An 18898-nucleotide genomic window follows, 5' to 3' on the forward strand; every position below is an offset into this window, starting at 1 on the left:
CAATGTCAAACCGAATGAAAATCTGGAGAAACGAAACTGAAAAAAACTCTTTTATATTACAATTTGTCGCTTAACGCTCCCCGGGACGATTCCCGAAACGCCCCGTTCTTGTCGTAAAAAGGAGAAGCTTCTGCATCGGTAACTCTGAGGCACAGACTGAAAAACTTGAAGTGAAAAGCAGCCTCTTTATCTCGAACAAATAAATTGAAGTATCACGAGATGCGTGAAGGTAAATACATGTTTTCCTCCCTTCCACTCCAATCACCATAAAAAACTTTTACCTCATTATCCACTGGCAGAGACAATGTTTTTACACGCAGGTAATTTGAAGTCCTGGAAAGAACAGCGCAGTTGTTTCGTAGGCCGTGCAAACGAGCTTCGGTGATGAGGCTCTGTTGCCTGCTGCAGTTTGTCAGCTTTCATTTGTTTTTACACAAATCCTAACAACAGTTTGGGCCCAGACTGCATGTTCCCTGAACACTATCCAGGATAACGGTTTCCGCAGATGTTGGGAGAGGGCAGAGACCAAGCGCTTTACTTTCATTTCAAACAACAGTGATTGCAACTGACTGCGTTCACCACACACTCCCACTACCCAGCAATTGTTTTCATTGTTTTCATTCTTTTTGTTTTTTTTGCTGACTAATTATAACCACCATTGCCAATACCAACATACACAAGTCACAAGCAATTCTTATTGTCATTACAGGAATATGTTGTGATACTTGTGCAAAAAATGATGGAAACTTGGGGAAAGAGCACAGAAACAATGTCGAGAAGTAAAAAACTTTTTTTGCATTTTACTTTAATAGCAGAACTAACAGTTTTTTTAAATTTTATCTTTATAAAACCTATATATAATGCATAGATTTATTTGATTCACTGACAAAAAGGCTGCTGTTTTGGAATACATATCCTACACAGGATGATATTGCTTTTAGAATACTAGACATTTCGACATTGAAAACACAACAATAGACCCAAGAGATACAAGTTTGTTTAGATTTATCTCTCAGCAAAGTTATTACGACTGCGATGATACCATCGCCTGCATTTTCGATCTTCATAAATTTAGCCCGCGGACAAATTGCAGCCTTACGAGAGCAGGCCGGATCAAATCGAACGCTCCGCCTTTGATTCATGATGAATAATGCGATGTGATTCCTGCACGGCTAGCTGTCAGTACCTTTCTTTTTCCGTGTTATGACGGTCCTAACGCAAACGGGATCTGGGGCGCTGGGACGTCGTGCGAACAGAGTACCGCACGCCGCCCACGGCAGCTTTCGAGACGCCCCTTTCGGTCTGGAACCGAAGCCCGTCCGCGCAGGCTGAAAAGAGGAGGAGTTAAAGGCACAGGCCACCGGCAGTCCATCGCCGGCTGACGTCGCGGTTTGTTTTGTGGCTTTTTCCCCGAAACGGGGGGGGGGGGGGGGGGTGATCCACGCACGGCTCACATCGCTGCAACCCCCCCTCTCCTCTCGAGCCACGGGGCTCCGGCACCACCCCTCGACACCCCCCCCTTTTCGCTGCCGGCGGTCCGGGCTGGCGCTGCCCAGTCCCGCCCAATCCCGGCCCGTGACAGAGAAAGGGCTTTGATCGAGCGCTGAGTCAGCGCAAAGAAAACATTCCTGCCCAGTGACTCAGGCCCCGCCGCGGCCCGGCTCGGCCTACCCGCCACGCCTCCTCGCACGGGAGCGCGCCGGACCGCGGCGGCACAAAGGGACGCCAGCCGCGCCTCACGCGATAAAAAAAACACTTCCCCGAAACGCACGCGCACCAAACGCAGAGTCGTTAAAAACGATCTGTCAGTCTCAGCCCGTTTGGAGTTATAGTACTCCACACACTCTCACACGCACAGACAGACCTATGCCTACGCATCCAGTTGCAGTTAAAGAGTCATAAATACACATTCAAATTTTGGAGAATGAGCCCATTAGACTGCAATGTTATTGATGGCAATGATGCCAATCAACATAAGAGCAGCTTCAAGGCTGGGGTCAGGGGTCAAACTCATGGGGACATAAAAGCTGAACACAATGCTGTGAGCACTTCAGCACACTGGAGGCAGCATTCTAAGCTGGCTTCAATAGGCTGATACAGGCCCAGGAGTTCCGCTACATGACCATAAGAAGGCCATCCATATTAGCATTGTTCAGATTATTATGAACATTTTCATGTCATTTGAAATGAGTGACCACCATAAAAATCAGTAACACAGTTTCCACAGAGTTACTTGTTTTGAATGCCTCAGTCACTAAGATGTTCATTTACGTAACAACTTGTTTATATTTTAATCTGTATTTTATTCATTCAGGAAAGCAGATTCGCTGGCTATATAAATACAAATAAATAAACTTTTCTGCTTCTTGTAGGTCTTGAGGCATGCACATTCATGCTGGCACTGATTTTATTGTAGCTTTGCATCTCTAGCTGCACTACTGTTTGATTACTGTGTCAAGTGCTAAAAGCATCTGGCAAACATCTTAATTGTAATTTGTACAGTAACTAATTTTTTTTTGCTCTTTTGCAAAAAAAAAAAAAAAAAGACGTTTCCTCACACCAATACTGGAATCTGTGACTAGTGACACTCGTTCTCTGGCAGTCACGCGGGAGAGAGACATGTGATGTATGCGCACTTCCATCCCGACAAACATGCCGTTCCCCTGCCAGGCTATAAAGATGGAGGATAAGGCGAAGGACAGCGTGGGCCCTGCCAGGACCCCGGTCGCAGGGACCGTCTAAAGGAAAGCCGGTCCCAGCTCTTTCACCCTGTACGAACCCGGCGGACCCTCCAACAGGCCCCCCTCCACCCCGCCCCCTGTTTCCTCGTAAGGGCGGAGGGGAGGGGAGGGGAGGGGAGGGGAGTGTAGGGGAGCGAGTCAGACTGGGCGGGAGGGAAGCGCTCCTTCCCGCTTGGCAGCCGTGCCGGTTCCGCAGGCTTTCACGGCCCTGGGAACGCAAACACCCCCTCGCTCTCAAGAGCCGCCCTGGAGCCGCCCCGGAGCCGCCCCAAAGCCGCGGTTTTCAGCGCCGCAGCGGGATGTCAAATCCCGGAGCTCACGCCCCTCCCGCCTCTTGTTTCGGGAAGGCCAGGTGCGAGGGCCGACGCCCAGACGCCTCCCCCAGCCGGCCGCTCGCCAGGCCCCAGCGGCCGCCGAGCTTCCACAGGGCCGGCCGTTGGGGGCGCTCCCACGGGGGAGGGGGACATGGAAACCGGCGGCAGGAAGTGAACCGCGGCCTGCTGCCGCCGCGTCCGCTCCCCGGCCCTCCGTGGTAACCGCCACCCTCCAAAACCCCGTCTGCGCTGCTCTCGCCCCTCCAGCCCACGGCCAGACCCTCTCTTTCTTTTCTTCCCGTTAAGCGACTGCGCCCGTGGCCGCCCGGTCTCCCAGACATGGCTCTGCTCAGAGGCCGCGGAGCGGGGCGGAGTTTAATGACAGGTACCGCGGCGGCAGGTGCTGCGGCCCGGGCGCGGTTGTGTTCTGAGGCAGGAATAATGCGGGAGGTTTGTTTTCTGGCCTCTCCCCCCCCCGGGGACACTCTAAACCCTTTGGACTGGGGCGTTGTGGGACGGGCGCGGCGGGTTTGAAACGGACATCTGCTGCGGGCTGGCTGGCGGTCAGGACGCCGCTCACACAGACGCTTTAATGAGGGGCTGCTTCTTTTCTGGTTTTTTTTTCTGTTCCGACGCAGAAGGCAAAGTTTTGATTCGCCGGCTTTGAGCGGCTCACACAAGCAGCTCCTTCTGCTCTTGCACACAGAGAGAGAGAGAGAGAGAGAGAGAGAGAGAGAGAGAGAGAGAGACAGGGAGAGAGAGAGAGAGAGAGAGAGAGAGAGAGAGAGAGAGAGAGAGGGAGAGAGAGAGAGAGACACTGAGAGAGAGAGAGAGACACGGAGAGAGACGCGGAGAGAGAGAGAGAGAGAGACAGGGAGAGGGAGAGAGAGAGACATAGAGAAAGAGAGAGACAGGGAGAGAGAGGGGGGGATCAAGGAGGTAAGAAGGAACATGACATATCATATTCATTCCCTAATTTTCTGCTTAAAACATCTTAATCTGCTTTTCTGCTTGAAAACCCTAAAAACAACCAGTTTCTTCTGAAATACATGAATAAAATAAAAAAGGATTTTTATTTATTTTCCTCCCAAAGGAACGCTTTGGTAATCACAAACATCTGGCACAGAATTCAAGATACGAAAGACTTCAAACTAACCAGAATACAAACCTACACAAGAGACATCCAGTCAGAATGTAAATACTTGTGTAATCCAAATTGAACATTAACGCGGGGAATTGCTAGCCTGAACCAGTGCATCGGCTGGCCTCCTGTTAATGAGCAATCCGACATGTCGGCTCGGAGTACGGGCAATAACAACGGCAGAATGTTAATGAGCCTTGCTACAGCGCAATTTATACTTTAAAAGGGCTGTAAACAGGGCCTGAGGTAAACTCTCCCTGCGCATACATTACAAAGGTGTGACTCGCCAAGGGTATCTAAGTTCCCATGTACAAAAATGCAACTCTGAGACAACTGCAATGTAGCTAATAACCAACTGCAAGAGCTCAGAGAGTTCTAGAGCTTAATTTGGCCCAAGCCTGTCACGGAGAAACGGCAAATGTTTATTTCCTGTAACGAATGAAACGCACGTTGGCAGGAGCCCCGTAATGTGTCAGGCCTTTCGCCGTGCACTACCGCCTACTTTAAAATCTCTCCGCATTCAATTTTCCTCGACTCTGCAGTCATTAGACCTCGATAGAGAGACTGCACGACCAACAACCCTTTCAGTACATCCCATTAGTGTTTCTCAGGAGACGGCACCTAATAAATAACCCTTTTAATACATACGCAACAGGATTTCTTCACCTTTTTAACACTGCTGGGGTTAAATACGTTGATTATATAAATCGGAGTTTGGATACCTGCGGTAAAACAGGAAACGTGTCTACGCTTCGATCCACAACAGGAAGTAAGCGGAGCATTGTGGGTATGCCCAGTGAAGTGAAAAGAGCTTGTTCCGCATTACCGGCGTGGCACAAACGCCTTCCCATCACCATGCCCTGAACTCCTTTCCACAAAAGATCGGACCGGAAATAACGGTCGCAGTTCACAGAACGCACCGTTTCAACTTCTCAGTCACAACTAGAGGGCGCGGTTTTTGACGAGAACTCAAAAACTGCGTTCGTTCAGAAGCCCATCGCAAATATTTATGAGATCCACGACTGCTGGAATGTGTTCTGCTATAAGCATTACATGGACATAAAACGAGGATAAGTTTCCATAATAAACCCACCCCAGGAAACGTCCGGAGGCATGATGGGTAATGCTGGGTGTCTCCAGTGGGGGGCACGCACGAGTCTTTCGAACCCGTATGGATTGTGTTTTGATGAAGCTCCTGTGCTGGCCCGTGGAGACACGCCATGCAGAGAGCCCATTCATTACAGATGCAGACCCAGACAGACTGTTCAGACTTTAATGGGAATTGATGACCCCGCAGTGCCTCCTGGGTAATGATGGAGACACAGCCCTCAGCACTGCCGGTCCCAGAAGTCCAGCACTTCCTCACCACTCTCATTGCTTTTCTGTTTAGAAGGCGGGGTAAGACAAGAACATTCTGTGCTGCTTTTCTCCTGAAAAACTCCTGATTGGAGACTGCAGACGAGTACTGTGTGTGTGTGTGCGTGTGTGTGTGCGTGCGTGTGTGTGTGTGTGCATAGGCGTGCATGTGCACGCACAGCTCTGTGTGTGTATGCGTGTGTGTGCTGTCATGCGTGTGTGTGTGTGTCTGTGTGCATGTGTGCGTGTGCACACATATCTCTGTGTGTGTGTGTGTGTGTGTGTGTGTGTGTGTGTGTGTGTATGTGTATGCGTGTGTGTGTGTGTGGTCTTGCATACACCCACATACACACTTGTACATACATACACGCATAAAACACATCTTTCATCAGACTCAAAGCTGGTGAGAAGTGCGGTAAGTAGCCTGGGCCAACAGTTCCCCGTTTGTGCCCAGACTTGACGGATGAGGGTCCGGAGCAGCACCCCCCCCGCCCCCTCAGTCAGTGCTCCTCCACTAATTTAGCACTTCCTTCTTCTACCGTCATTACTGAACAAACAGCACTTTCACCAGGGTCCCTAAGCTCAGCCCTCAGTGGGCTCTCCCGCGTTCCAAACCTCTAGGCAGCACCGCGAGCCCCCGCACGCCACCCCCCCCCCAGGAACCGCGAAAAACGCATCGCGTCACATAAGGCCGAGCGCGGGACGGCGACACGAGCCTTTTCACACGCCGTTCCCTCCCGCTACGGATCACAGCGATTCCTCCACACCCCCCGCATTCAGACGCATCGAGAACAGCTACTCGGAGTGGAAAATCAAACAAAATGTCCGCCAGGTTTAATTGAGAGGTAACGATGAGGGAAAAAAAAGTTGCCATAATGCACATTCCCATTTATCTTCCTGCTTTTCTCTATGCCGTACTTTACAAGGAAGATTGCCTGAGGGGGTCTGGGCTGGCAGAATCTGTCATCCAATTGAAGCCCTTAATTTCCTTAAGCCTTGTTTACAGAACGCAGATTGAGAATCGCTCGGAAAATTGATATGGCAACAAGATAATTTCACATTGCACTTGAATGCATTAACTTTGGCATGCATTATTAATCGGAGATGCATTTTAACTTATTGTGAGGCGCTAATTAAAAACGACTAACACGGCAGTTCTGCTTTAAAAATTAATACTCATTAAAGCCTCTGCATTCTTTTAAATAAAACACTGTTTGCCATTAATATTTCATGCAGCCTTGTTTGACTATTATCTTCATAAGCTTCTTCCCTTTCCTCCTCAAGACACTGACTACAATGAGGATGGCATGTAACACATCAATCATGGCACGGTACTTATATGATTTTGAAGGCAATTTTGCGGACAATTCACAATAAACAAATAATTGCTGGACAGTTCTGCTTTTCTGAACATTTCCACATCCTATAACCACACTACATTTTTCTCTTCCATGTAAACGGTCCCATTTATACACAACACAGTCTATTCACAATAGGTTTTATAACTTTTTTCTAATCTAAAACGAAAACAATCCACGCAAAATATATTCAATGAATTCAATTCAATATATTTTAGTCAGGGGTTTTCAACCCTTCAACCAGGGACCCCCACCCAGGCTCAGAGGGATCCCAATCATATGTTAAAAATGGTTATATTTAAATAATTTTTTAAATAATTATAATTAGAAGTTATATATTTAGAAATATCTTTGCAAAAATATATATATGCAACATAGCCAGTTTGGGGGTATTGTCACTCTGAAACAGGGAAGGGCCTTCCCCAAACTGTTGGGGAAGCACAGAATCATCTAGAATGTGGTTGTGTGGAGTAGCATTAAGATTTGCCTTCCCTGGAACAAAGGGGCCAAGCCAAAACCATGAAAAACAGCCCCAGACCAAGGGGTGTCCAGATACTTTTGGTCATGAAGTGCATAATAACAGCATATGAAGTCTAAGCTAGGCCCCCCCCCCCCTCCATTCAGAGCGGCGGACTCACCTCTTCTTGACCGGTCCTTCCTCGGAGCAGTCGCTGCTGCCGTCGGTGCTCTGCGACGACCCTCGCGACCCCCCGTCTTTGCCGTCTCCTTTGGGCCCGGATCCGTTCAGCTGGCCGTTCGCCAGGGAACCTGCGGGCCAGGGGGGAGAGACCGCGTGAGCCCCGCGAAACGAACGAGGTCCGGGTGAAACTAACCGCCGCGGGGGTAGGGGAGGAGGGGGGGGGTTGGGGGGGGGGCAATTTCGAAGAGAAAACAACGTGAACATGCACGCACACGCACCTGGCTCCTCACGCGCTCGTTCAACTTCCAATCGCTCATGCTGTCACTCACAAACGCTCTCTCCCATTCACTAAACCCACTGACTCAGTCACAGATCAATTTAGCTTCAAGGTAAGAAAAAAAAAAAAAAATTCTTGAAAAACAATGACAGATTTGGCAGGAGGGAGCGTTGCAAATTCTTCTCCTTCGCGCTCATCGAGACGCGCGATCCTTCGGAACGCCGCGGCCCACGTTTAAAACAGCAGGCCCCCGAATGACTCAGCTCAACGGGCGCCTAAAACTCAAGTGGAAGCAGGCCTTCTGCGGCCCGGCAGCCATCGCAACGACTGCGGTCACGCCAACCCCAGGCCCCGGGGCCTCAGGCCTGGTTTTACGAGGGAGGGGTGGGGTTGGGCTAACATGTCCGCTGCACCTTCTCAGGGCACGTCACTCAACCCCCCCACAAAAAGCCGCGGGATGCCAACGTTTCTCCCGCTCTCCGAGCGACGACGCCGCCACCGCCGCCGCCGCCGCCGCCGCCGCCGCCCCCCCCCCCCCCCCCCCGCGCGGCGCCCCCCACCCCCACGGACTGCAGGAATGAGACCTACATGACAGCGCTTCTGCGTCTGAACCTGAGTCACTCCGCGCCCACTCGCCCCGCTAACCGCAAACAAAACAGCGAAAGACGTTTCTGCGACGCGAAGCGCGGCCGACTCATCCCGAAAGCAGCTGGGAGCGCGAGCCCGGGCGCCTTTCGCCCGCGCCCCGCCGACGGGACCCCGCAGGGGCGGCGGGCGAAGCGCGGCGAGGGATTCCGGCGCCGGCTCGGCGCTAGGTACGCGCCTCACCCTCGAGGAGCCGGACATTTACAGAGCGGCCGGGAACCTGACGGGCGCTTCGCTATCGAGCGCGTCACTGCGGATCGCCCCCGATGCGCTCTGGGATAATGAGTCATTTAATGATGTTTAACCTCTCTGCAGAGAGAGAGAGAGAGAGAGAGAGAGAGACACACAGAGAGAGAGACAGAGAGAGAGAGAGAGAGAGAGAGAGAGAGAGACGGACGCTCGGTCTGCGGCTAACGTGCGTCGAGAATTCCGTTCCCGCTCAGAAGGGCGAAGAACGCGGCCTTGAGAACGTGCCTTCGGTCGCTCTCTCGGATAATGAAACGCAGTGAAACATCTGGCCGGGCGCACTGAGGGTTTATAAATCTGCCTCGCCGCTTCATTAGACGGTCCTTCGCTTGCAGTTCATTTTTAAATGTGTATTTACTTTCTGAAGTACATTTTAAGATTAATGCCTTGCTCCAGTTAAACCAAATTACAGGGGCGAGCAACATTTTTCAGTGAACAGCCAGAGGTGCCCTTTAATGCAAATTTGAAACCGCTGGGTCATCGTTCGAGCCGCCAGAAAAGACGCTACGTCGAGAAAAATGCTTTGTCCCGCCGAGTGGATTAAAGCAAACCGCTGGATTTAAAAACGGCTCGATGCGAACAATAATCGACGTATTAAACGCCATGCATCGCGCTCGAAACCAGCGCCGCTCATTCAAAAGCGAGCGGGAGGGCAGTCTGGGATTGCGAGCGCCGTCCCTCGCTCCGCATACGCCTGTCTCGCCCGACCAGCTCCGGGAGAGGCGCCCGGCGCCGCCCAAACTCCCCGCTAGCTCCGCCAAGGCCCGTTCCTTAAAACATTATGCCGATTCATCCGCTAGATGCGCTTTGGGCCACTAATCAGATTCATGCGCCTTTAAGTAAGCCAGTCGCCTCCATCTTACTCCCCTTCCTTGTTCTCCAGAGGGCTGGCAGGCAGCAGGCGGGACCTCAAGTGGAAGCCATTATTGCGGGCACCGTAATCACTAGGGCCGTGCGACCAGAGTAACGCTGAGCGGGAAACCCAAGCCAAAACGAGGAGCGTTATACACAGGTCATCATCAACTTTACCAACGGGTCTCCAATGCAATCATTACTGAATAATGCCGTACCTAACAGACCACTGCAAACTAGGGCCTCTGCAATAAAAACAAAAACCCGGCACTTATAAATAAATAAAACAGCACTTAGGGTGTACAGCGCGTACAGTCAATTCTGTTTCAAAGAACCACTGCTGTTCACAGCAGAAACGCCACAATACATATTTCTGTCCATCAAGAACCCGATCTGCACGTCACTCAACACTAATAGTGAAAAGGTGTAAGGTTTATTTTATTTAAGAAAGGGACAGTGCACATTAATAACCACGAGAACTTAGATGCACCATGTAAATGTGCCAGATTTAGCCATACAGACTCATTTTCATCTGTAGTTCCTGGGCAGGTTGATGGTTTAAGGAACATAAAAGAACATGCATCACACAAACAGTAACTACAGGCAAATGAGTAAAGAATATGCAAACATTGACAAGAAGCATTACAAGCGGCATAAAATAACATACAAAACACATAAGCACAGACAAGTGAGTAAATCTATTGAGCAAAAAAGCCAGTACTGTAATAATTCTGACGTATGAGCATTTGTGAAGGGGTCATGTTTAGGGTTTAGGTTAATTTAATTTAAATTTGCTCAATTCTGCAAAACTTACTGAAATTCGATTCAAGAATTGAAATATTGCCATAATATCCTGTGAGGATTTTTTAATTCACTATTTGAATTTCAATGAATTTTCTAAAATTGCCTGAATAGAAATTAAACTGACCCCAACCCCAGTAGGTTGTGCTGCAATAATTTCAATAATTACAATAATGTGCAAGTCTCAATGACAAAGACATTGCATCTCCAGATGCACTAACACTGCATTTCCTTAGCCAATAGAGATACTTTTGAAAAAGAAAAATGCAGTTTTGCATAACGTTGCATGGCATCACACTCTCATCACCATTGTGTTGTCTATATCACACCCTATTGTCCATCCACCAGCTCTCTGAACCAATCAAAAGTACACAAATCGATCATTTAAAACCTCTTTACACCAACAGTGGGGATAAATGGCAAGGGAAACTGTGGCTCAGAAACACCAGTGTTCTGACAAACTGCCCAACACCTCCAGACAAACAGTGTACTCAAACTCATTTCATTTTGAGCATCCATCTAAAGAGAAATCAATCATAGATCTGCACCTGCACCACCTGGGCATTGAGCTTAAACTCAAAAACGCCAGGTGGCTTTGCCAATCGCGTATGAAATCACAATAACGGTCGCACAGTGATAATGAGGTGATTTCCAGTCACAGGGTTACTGTGTGCTGTACTTGCTTTGCATCCCCACCCAGCAGCCTCTTAGCTAAAGCAACAGCGCTGCGTCTGGAGAGCATCTCCCTCTTCCCTCTAAATGGGTAATGGCACATGATAGAGATTAATACAGACAGAGGAGAATGGGAGGGGGAGAGAGGGAGGGAGAGAGAGCGTCAGAGAGAGAGAGAGAGATGGATAGAGACTGAGTATGGGGAAGAGGTTGGAAGGGAGGGGGAGAGGTGACTAGAGACAGAAAAAGGAAGGGAAAAAAGGAGGAAAGGAGCATGAGAGGAAGATAGAGAGAGGGAGAAAAGAGGAAAGAAGAGGGAGAGAGAAAGAGACAGAGAGGGGGAAAAAAAAGCATGACAGCAGCACTTCCTGACCGGGCAGCAACCGGAGCTCCAGCGATGCGAGACCTGCCATTGGCGGGGGCGGCGGTGGGGGGGCGGGGCCTAGCGGCCGGGAGCAAGCCGCGCGGCAGGTGGCGCGGCACCGGGGCAGAATGTCATTGGCTTAATAACACAGGGCGCCGGGGAGGCAGAGCGGGCCGGCGGGGCGGTGATTGCCGGTTACCAGACAGCCCCGCGGAGGGGGCACGGCGGAGACTGACACACGCGCTCGGTCTAGACGGTCCTGCTCTCCGGTCTGAGGCCGCCACAAACCGCCGACTGCAGGGCGACGGCCGGCCACGCCCCCTTTTAAAGGGGCAGACAGTCCCTCCGCGCCACGGGAGGAAGATGACACTCGAGACCCAGCTGCTCTGATTGTAGCCGGCTCCCCCCGTTTCCCCCCTGTGAGAAACGGCACGGGTCAGCTCGCGGGCTGCCACAGGAACACACGTCCACGTGCTCCGCCGCGTTCTTAAAGGACCGGTTCGGAATAAGGGCTGTACGTTTTAACGGAAAGGGGGCGCGTGTTGAGAGAGTGGGCGCAGGGGAGTCCGCCCACAAAACCCCCCCCCAGACGCTCGGCCGGGTTCCGTTCAGCCCGTCCTCCGCGGCGCCCCCCGCTGTGAAGCCGCTGTAATGGCTTATTTTTTATTCGGCTGATAAGGTCAGCCCTTCGCCGTGACCAGCAGGGCCCTGGGGGTGCCACGGAAACGGCCGCTCGATGGAAAAATAACCCTCTCGAAAGGAAGCGGCGGCCTTAGAGGATTTCAAAAAGAGAGCGAGGGGGTGAAAAAAGAAAACAACCAACATCTAGTCTGACTTCTCTCAGTCCCCCCTCAAACTTTCCTGAAGCCTGGAGCCAGACCTCCTGCTCTTTTCCTCAGCCTTCGCTCCCGACAGCGGAAGATCTGCTCTGAGGCGGTCTGAGCTTCCGTCTCCTCGTTGACTAGGCGCTGAGCAGAGGTGTCAGACGAAGGCCCGGTAGGAAAGGCTTCAGAAACGCTAATTCTTCCTGTTTCTTTTTTTTAACACCACAGGCAAACGCGCCTGAGCCCTGGAGCTGAGCCTTCTCATCGCGCCGGCTCAGATCTGCTCTCTGACACGCACCCAGACGCTGAGCGTTCCCGGTCCCGGGTGCGAAACCAGCTCTGCCCCCGTTAAATGTTACATCAACTGTATCAAATCTGCTAGCGCTTCCCACAGTGAATAATACTGCTCACAGGTTTAAAGAAACAGCGCTGCACTTAACATTGGAATAAATTACTTCCGTACATCCATTACCTAACCTGCTTATTCCAGGTCAGGGTTGCATGGGGGCTGGAGTACTCCCTGGACAGGATGTGAATCCATTGCAGGGAAGCATTGGCAAAAATCCTCTTTTTAGATATGTATATGTATTTTAGATATGCTTCCAGAACACGTCTCCTGTCTGTTCTGGCCCCACGATGGTGGAATGACCTCCCCGTGGAGGTCAGAACAGCTGAGACACTGACCCATTTCAAGGGACGACTGAAGACTCACCTCTTCAAGCTGCACCTCTCCCCATCCCTCCCTACCTCCCTGTAATCTCTTAAATGACTGTAAGCTTAGGGTTGTAACTAGGTAGCTGTTTCGTAGGTGACTTAGTTAATGCACCTGTCTTAACTATTGCTTGTATTTTTCCATAGACTGCGTTGTTGCTGTTCTCGTTTGTGTTAGTGTTAATCAGTTTAACCTTCAGGGTCCAAGTTGAACTATGCGGTTGTTCCCTGCACTTGGACTGGTACTTCTCTCTAGGGGTTTCGTCATACTTGTTCCTGGTTATGGTTATACACTTTGTTGTACGTCGCTCTGGATAAGAGCGTCTGCCAAATGCCTGTAATGTAATGTATCAAATAAGGTCAAAGGTAACAAGATAAACCGACAATAAAGTAGTTATGTTAGCCAGAGTTATCAACATAATAGGGTGTAGCAATAAAGTTGGCTTCAATTCAAATGATTTGATATGGATAATACAATTTATTAGGACATAGTGCGATCACTATTTCACACATATTACATATAAGGACAGAGGTTCTAACAGCCAGATCATCTAGAAAACATCAGATATCATCTGTCCCTGCTCACCCAGTTTAGGACAACCTTGCGGTCGGGGGGCTATTTCATGAAGCAGGATTACAGGGTTAACCGGATAACTGCACTGAGTAAAACCCCGAACAGCTCTTTTTATTCCAGTCCATGTTCCAAATTTGGGAGGGTTCCAGGTTTTACTCAATGCACTTACGCAGCTAACTCAGTAAACCCGCTTAATGAAACAGGGCCCAGAAGTTACATCCTGAATCCCTTTATCATTTATATTTGTCAGCTAAAAATGTAAGAGATTCCATTGGAATAACTGCAGTCACATTACCCACAGCACTACAAGGTCATTGGGATAGTTTTGTGTAAATTTAACCTTTTTTTTTGGATTTAAAGACATGTAAGAGTTTGGGAATTAAGAGGTGAGGTAGAACTGTGGAAAAAACACGACAAACCACCCCCAGAATCTGTTAGAATGAAATATCCCAACACAGTGAAGACATACGACCCACCAGGTTCAAGGCTCTGATTGTAAAGAGCAGCTTAAATCCTACTGAAGGTCAATGGTGCAATGTAAAGCTTCGTGTACATGTACAGACCAGATTTTTATTTCATCCAAGTTCCACACCTTTACTGGAAGCTGGTCAACCGTGAAGGCTTAACCACATAATTGTTCCTAACCATCAGTTCCCCAGCAATGCTTCCTGCTCGGCCAATGGAGACCGTCTCTCTGTTCTAATCACGGACCTTGTTAAACCTCACACCCTCCCACCCCCATCTTCAGAGAGATTTAAAAAGCCGGCACTGAGAGATTTCACACAGGGCTAATACAACCGAAGACCTGCACGTTTAGAAAAACGATGGAGCAAGCGGTCGTATCTGACCCGATTAAGGACATGGCTTATTTAATAACTGGAGTGCAAAGGCTGGATCAAAAGTCCAGCAGGGAAGTTCTGATTAAAGAGTAGATGTGCAAGCAGGGAACGCCGTCTCTCCTTGTCCCCATATCTTCATCCTAATCATCCAGACTTTCAGTTTTATTTGACGTGTTTCCGCTTTTGAAACTGGCTCATTTAAATAGGCCAAGATGTCGAATTTAAAAAACATGCACATTTTTTCATTTTATTAGACCACATATTAGACTGTACATTTTCCAAGGGCCTAACCAAAAATGTAAACATCTTTAAAATGTAAAGGTTTTTAAAAAAAAAAAAAATCAAGGACAAAGAATAAACTTGAATTTGTGTTTGCCTTTACTTCCTACTGAGATGTCCGAACGTCTTTCCCTGTTATTCTTGCCACTTACATGAACTCTTTCGGTAAATTATGAGGCTGCAGCTGTGAGAGCAAACTCCAGAGTCGCAACTTTGCAAATGGACTCCAAAACATCCCAGAATTCCATTATACCCCCTCTCTCCCCTACCAGGCCCCAGCATACGGTCTCCCTGCCCTGTAATGGAACCCAGTGCCATATCCTGGCCACGACGCCATTTTAATCAGAAACACAGCGGTGCAATCCCTGCCAACTGCCCTGCTGTCAAGCTCCCCAGCCCTGAAAGCGTTAGAAAAACACACCCGCGGTTATCAGTCCAGAGTACCCCCCCCCCCCCCCAATACACTGACCCACCTCACACTCCAATATCCACCTTGTGACCGGCACAGAAACTAACCAGTAAACACGAAGCATGGAGGCGAGGGGGCAGAGGAGTTTACTGGAAGACGGTGAAGGTGTACGGGGTCTTTAGGCCGAGCAGCCACTCACCGTTGGCGTTTTTGGTTCCGTCGGAGAGGCCGTCCCCCAGCTGCCTCTTCTGTGCGCTCTTGAACTCTTTGAGGGACAGGTACAGCACCTTGCGCACCACCCGCTCTTCTGACCATGGGATCCCATCGCTGTCATCCTGCACAGGAGACCAAAAGGTCACAGTTAGGCCAGAGCTCAGAGCAGTCCTCAGAGCACCATCCACATACACACATACACACATTACACATATCAATAAATACAATTCATATGTTCAACACCCCAAGCATGGTCCAACCGAAACTACGCCAAAACGCAGTACATCAACACAACCTACCAACACAACCCACACTGACATAATGCACCCTACGACACAATCCAGACACAAAACGCAACGCGCAGTAAATAGAAAAAAAAAAAACCCAACATCAAATCCACAACACAATTTATAAAAACTAAACAGTGCACAGGGCACAATCTGCATAATGCAAATCCACGCGACGCATGCACGCGCAGCACAGCGAACCGCTAGGCAGCCACGGCAGAAACCGACGGCGACCGCCAGCCGGTCTGTGACACGGGGGGGGGGGGAGCCGCAGCGACTTCAGCCGCCGGAGTCCCGAGAGGGAAGCCTCGAGCCCGCGCCGAAAAAAGCGAGAGCTTTTCTGCTCCCCCCCGGGGGAGACGGAGAGGATGTTATTGTTACGAGCGGGTTACGCTGCTCTTCCTAGCGCGCTCTCCCTCTCTTCCCCCTCTTTAATCTCGCGATTGTACAAACATCTGTCTGCGCGGAAAAAAAAAAAACCCGGCGACTGTACTTCTGAGAAGCCGCGAGAGGGCTTGGAGACAGCGGGCTGCGAACTCCCGTCGCCGTCGTCGCCGCCGCTCCTGGAAGAACGGCGTGCCGACTTCTGCGCTCAGTTCTCTCTTTCCCTCTCCGACGAGCTTGATGAAAAAAGCTTCTTCGGCGTAGCGCTCCTCGCCGTGTAAACAGACGCGTTCGACTGCCGCGAGAGTCAAACATCTAACGACAGACGCAGGAGCCCCCGCACCTCAAAAGGAAATTAGCATTCGCCGCTATTTAAACCTACGGGGCCCCCCCCGCGACCACGCAAGTCTGAATCCACAATGAGCGTCTAAACAGGATGCTGGCCCCATTTCCTTTTTTTTGCACGCTCGGGGGTTGTGTCGACGGAGGCATTTAGAGGACAGAACGAGATTCTGTCAGTCGCATCACTGCTGTTAATTATCGCCCAAAAAGAAATCCATTTTTTCCCCCCTCGGTTTGCGCAGTGACACTAAAGGCATGTTGATAACGGGTATCGATCCGCAGGGACTTGAAGCACGAGGGTTTGGAGACGCAAACCGTGTTGAACGGAAGGCACGACGCCACAGAGCCGATTCTCGATTTCACCTCATCGCAAACTCATTTTGCCAGCTTTGCCAAAACCCATAACCATTTTGCCTTACGGGAGACATTTATGGCCAATACGAACAATCCCTTTATTGACATGCTAGTTTGTGAGTGCAAATAATGGTTTTAATTCAATAAAACATTTTTATTCCTGAATCACGACAACAGTAGGCTATTCGCAGCACAGTAAACGGTCACCTCATCATTAATGTGTGAGCGCATGTTTTTGAAGTGTTTATGGACACCATTCAGTATCACCCCTGTAGTAACTGTCAACACTTCTTCAGCTCACCAAGGTGAAATGGTAATAAAACGGACAAGAAATTACTCGACACACCATACCAAAAACGCATCGTAACAGGAGCACCAGGGACACCAAAGTTACACACAGGAGCGGTGCAGTCGCGGTTCAGACTGCTGTTTTCGGACAGTGAATAGAAGCTGATTTTAAACGACAGCCCTTCTGTCTGGGGACGCCCCTGGGGAAGGTTTCAGCAGGTTGTGACTGCAGGAGGAGGGACAGCAGAGTGGATATTAGACTCACTAGTGCTTTTTAAAAAGGGAGAGGCGTAACAGATTTGTATTCTTACACCACAGCACAGGGTTGAGCCTGAGATATGCAAAAAGAAGTGCCCTCAGTTATTTTCTTTGGCAAATCATAAAGTATATAAACAGACAAAAATAATAATAATTCCCAGACAGCATATTGTGTTGTCAAACACAATGTTGACTCAAACACTCTACAGATGTGAAAGGATGGGATCTGGCAAGCGATCGCTTGTTCTGGAATGGTCTGTCGGTGCGAAGCGGGCTCACGGCGTGATCGGGGGGGGGGGGAAGCGCTACCGGCAGCACGCGCCACAGTCGGACAACGTGACAGCGAGAAAGCAGACTCTGCAGCGTGAGTCCATGACTGTATAAACAAACTATCATAAACAAACAGGAGCTGCTTACAGAGAGGGGTTAAACTCAGAGAGGGCGGGATTAAACTCAGCCCTGTTCGCCATGCGACCGCGAGACGGTTTGCCTATAGGCGGGCGACTCAGTTTACTTCACCGGAAGTAAACTGAGTCGCAGTGTGCTTCACCGGACTGCTGAGCATGTTGTTTTTGTGAGGATAATGGCAGCCTTTAAGCCACATAAAGGTAACGTAATGTGCATGCGGCAAAGTTCTGGTGAAGGACGGCCTCTGGCGTTCTCTCTGGCTCGCAATTCAAAACGGCCATTTCACATCTTACAGCGAAGCTAACAAGGAGCTCTAGATTTACACACACCTCACGTCAGACGTAAAAGCTCAGTAAGTGCTTCGCAGAAATAAGCAAGGGCGAGGAAATGAAGATGCGCGCGTACACGTCTTTTTTTCCCCACACAGTTCCTGCCCCAGAACTCTCCCCGGTCGGTACGCGTTTTTCTGAGGTTCCGTTCTGTGGAGCGACCGGCGGGAGCGCGGGGCGTGCAGAGTCTCCCTGGAGATGGCAGGCTTCCGACTCGGGGGCGGGGGAAACGGAAGGCGGCGCACTCGTTTGAGGACGCTGACGGGTGAGCGAGGCGGCGTCGCCGGCTGGCAGACACGCCGACACGCGCTCCGGTGCTCTGCGGCGCCGACGGCGCGTCACTCCCGGCTGCGTGCGGCGTGCAAAGCCACCAGATCAACCCCGTTACGCGCACATCAGCCGCACTCATCCTAACACGCTCCAGGGGTGCATCCGTGAGAAAATAAGACCAAGCGAAAGTGCCTGGCTGGACACACCACATAAACCCATTGTGTACTGGGGCGTCATTTTAAACTCAAATTAGACGTGGCTTTTCGGTTTTGGTGGGGTAAAATACACACACGCAGATGTGGTGTCATCTAAATAGCCAATTAGAGCACGTCTTCCTCTCCATTGAAAGATAAAATCAGATCCAGAACACAGAACGCCTTTGTCTTCTATATGCAAAAGAGAAAAGGGAAAAGAAAAAAAACCTTGGGACACTTTGCATGTCAGGTTTGAGGTGGGGCCGACATCACAGATGAACAGTGACAGCGGCCCACGCTGACAGGACAGGCAGGTGACACAGAGGGGTAAGTTAATGGTCTTTGGGGAAATGGCGTGGAGCACGGCTGGCGTGGCTGACAGAGAGAACAATGGGGGCCGCGCGGCGCAGGAGATCCGCGAAACCCCCCCGAAAAGGCAGGGGGGCGAGGAGGCGTCCTCGTTCCGTTCACCGCCGCCGCTGTGCTAGCGCTGGCTAGGCGAAGAACAATTAGGCAGACACCGGTATC

The 18898-nt window shown here is 50.2% G+C and overlaps 1 protein-coding gene across 2 annotated transcripts in view; it reads right to left on the bottom strand.

Annotated features, from left to right (window-relative positions):
- jarid2b (jumonji, AT rich interactive domain 2b) overlaps window positions 1-18898 on the bottom strand; it is a 134696-nt gene that overhangs the window by 51710 nt on the left and 64088 nt on the right. For both annotated transcript variants that reach the window (XM_035430793.1, XM_035430794.1), the window contains exons 2-3: window positions 15243-15378; window positions 7549-7678 (exon numbers count right to left, since the gene is read on the bottom strand). In XM_035430793.1, the coding sequence (XP_035286684.1) occupies window positions 7549-7678; window positions 15243-15378 (266 nt within the window). The remainder of the gene's footprint in view (window positions 1-7548; window positions 7679-15242; window positions 15379-18898) is intronic.

The sequence above is a fragment of the Anguilla anguilla genome, chromosome 8 (assembly GCF_013347855.1).
Source record: "Anguilla anguilla isolate fAngAng1 chromosome 8, fAngAng1.pri, whole genome shotgun sequence".
NCBI lineage: Eukaryota > Metazoa > Chordata > Actinopteri > Anguilliformes > Anguillidae > Anguilla > Anguilla anguilla.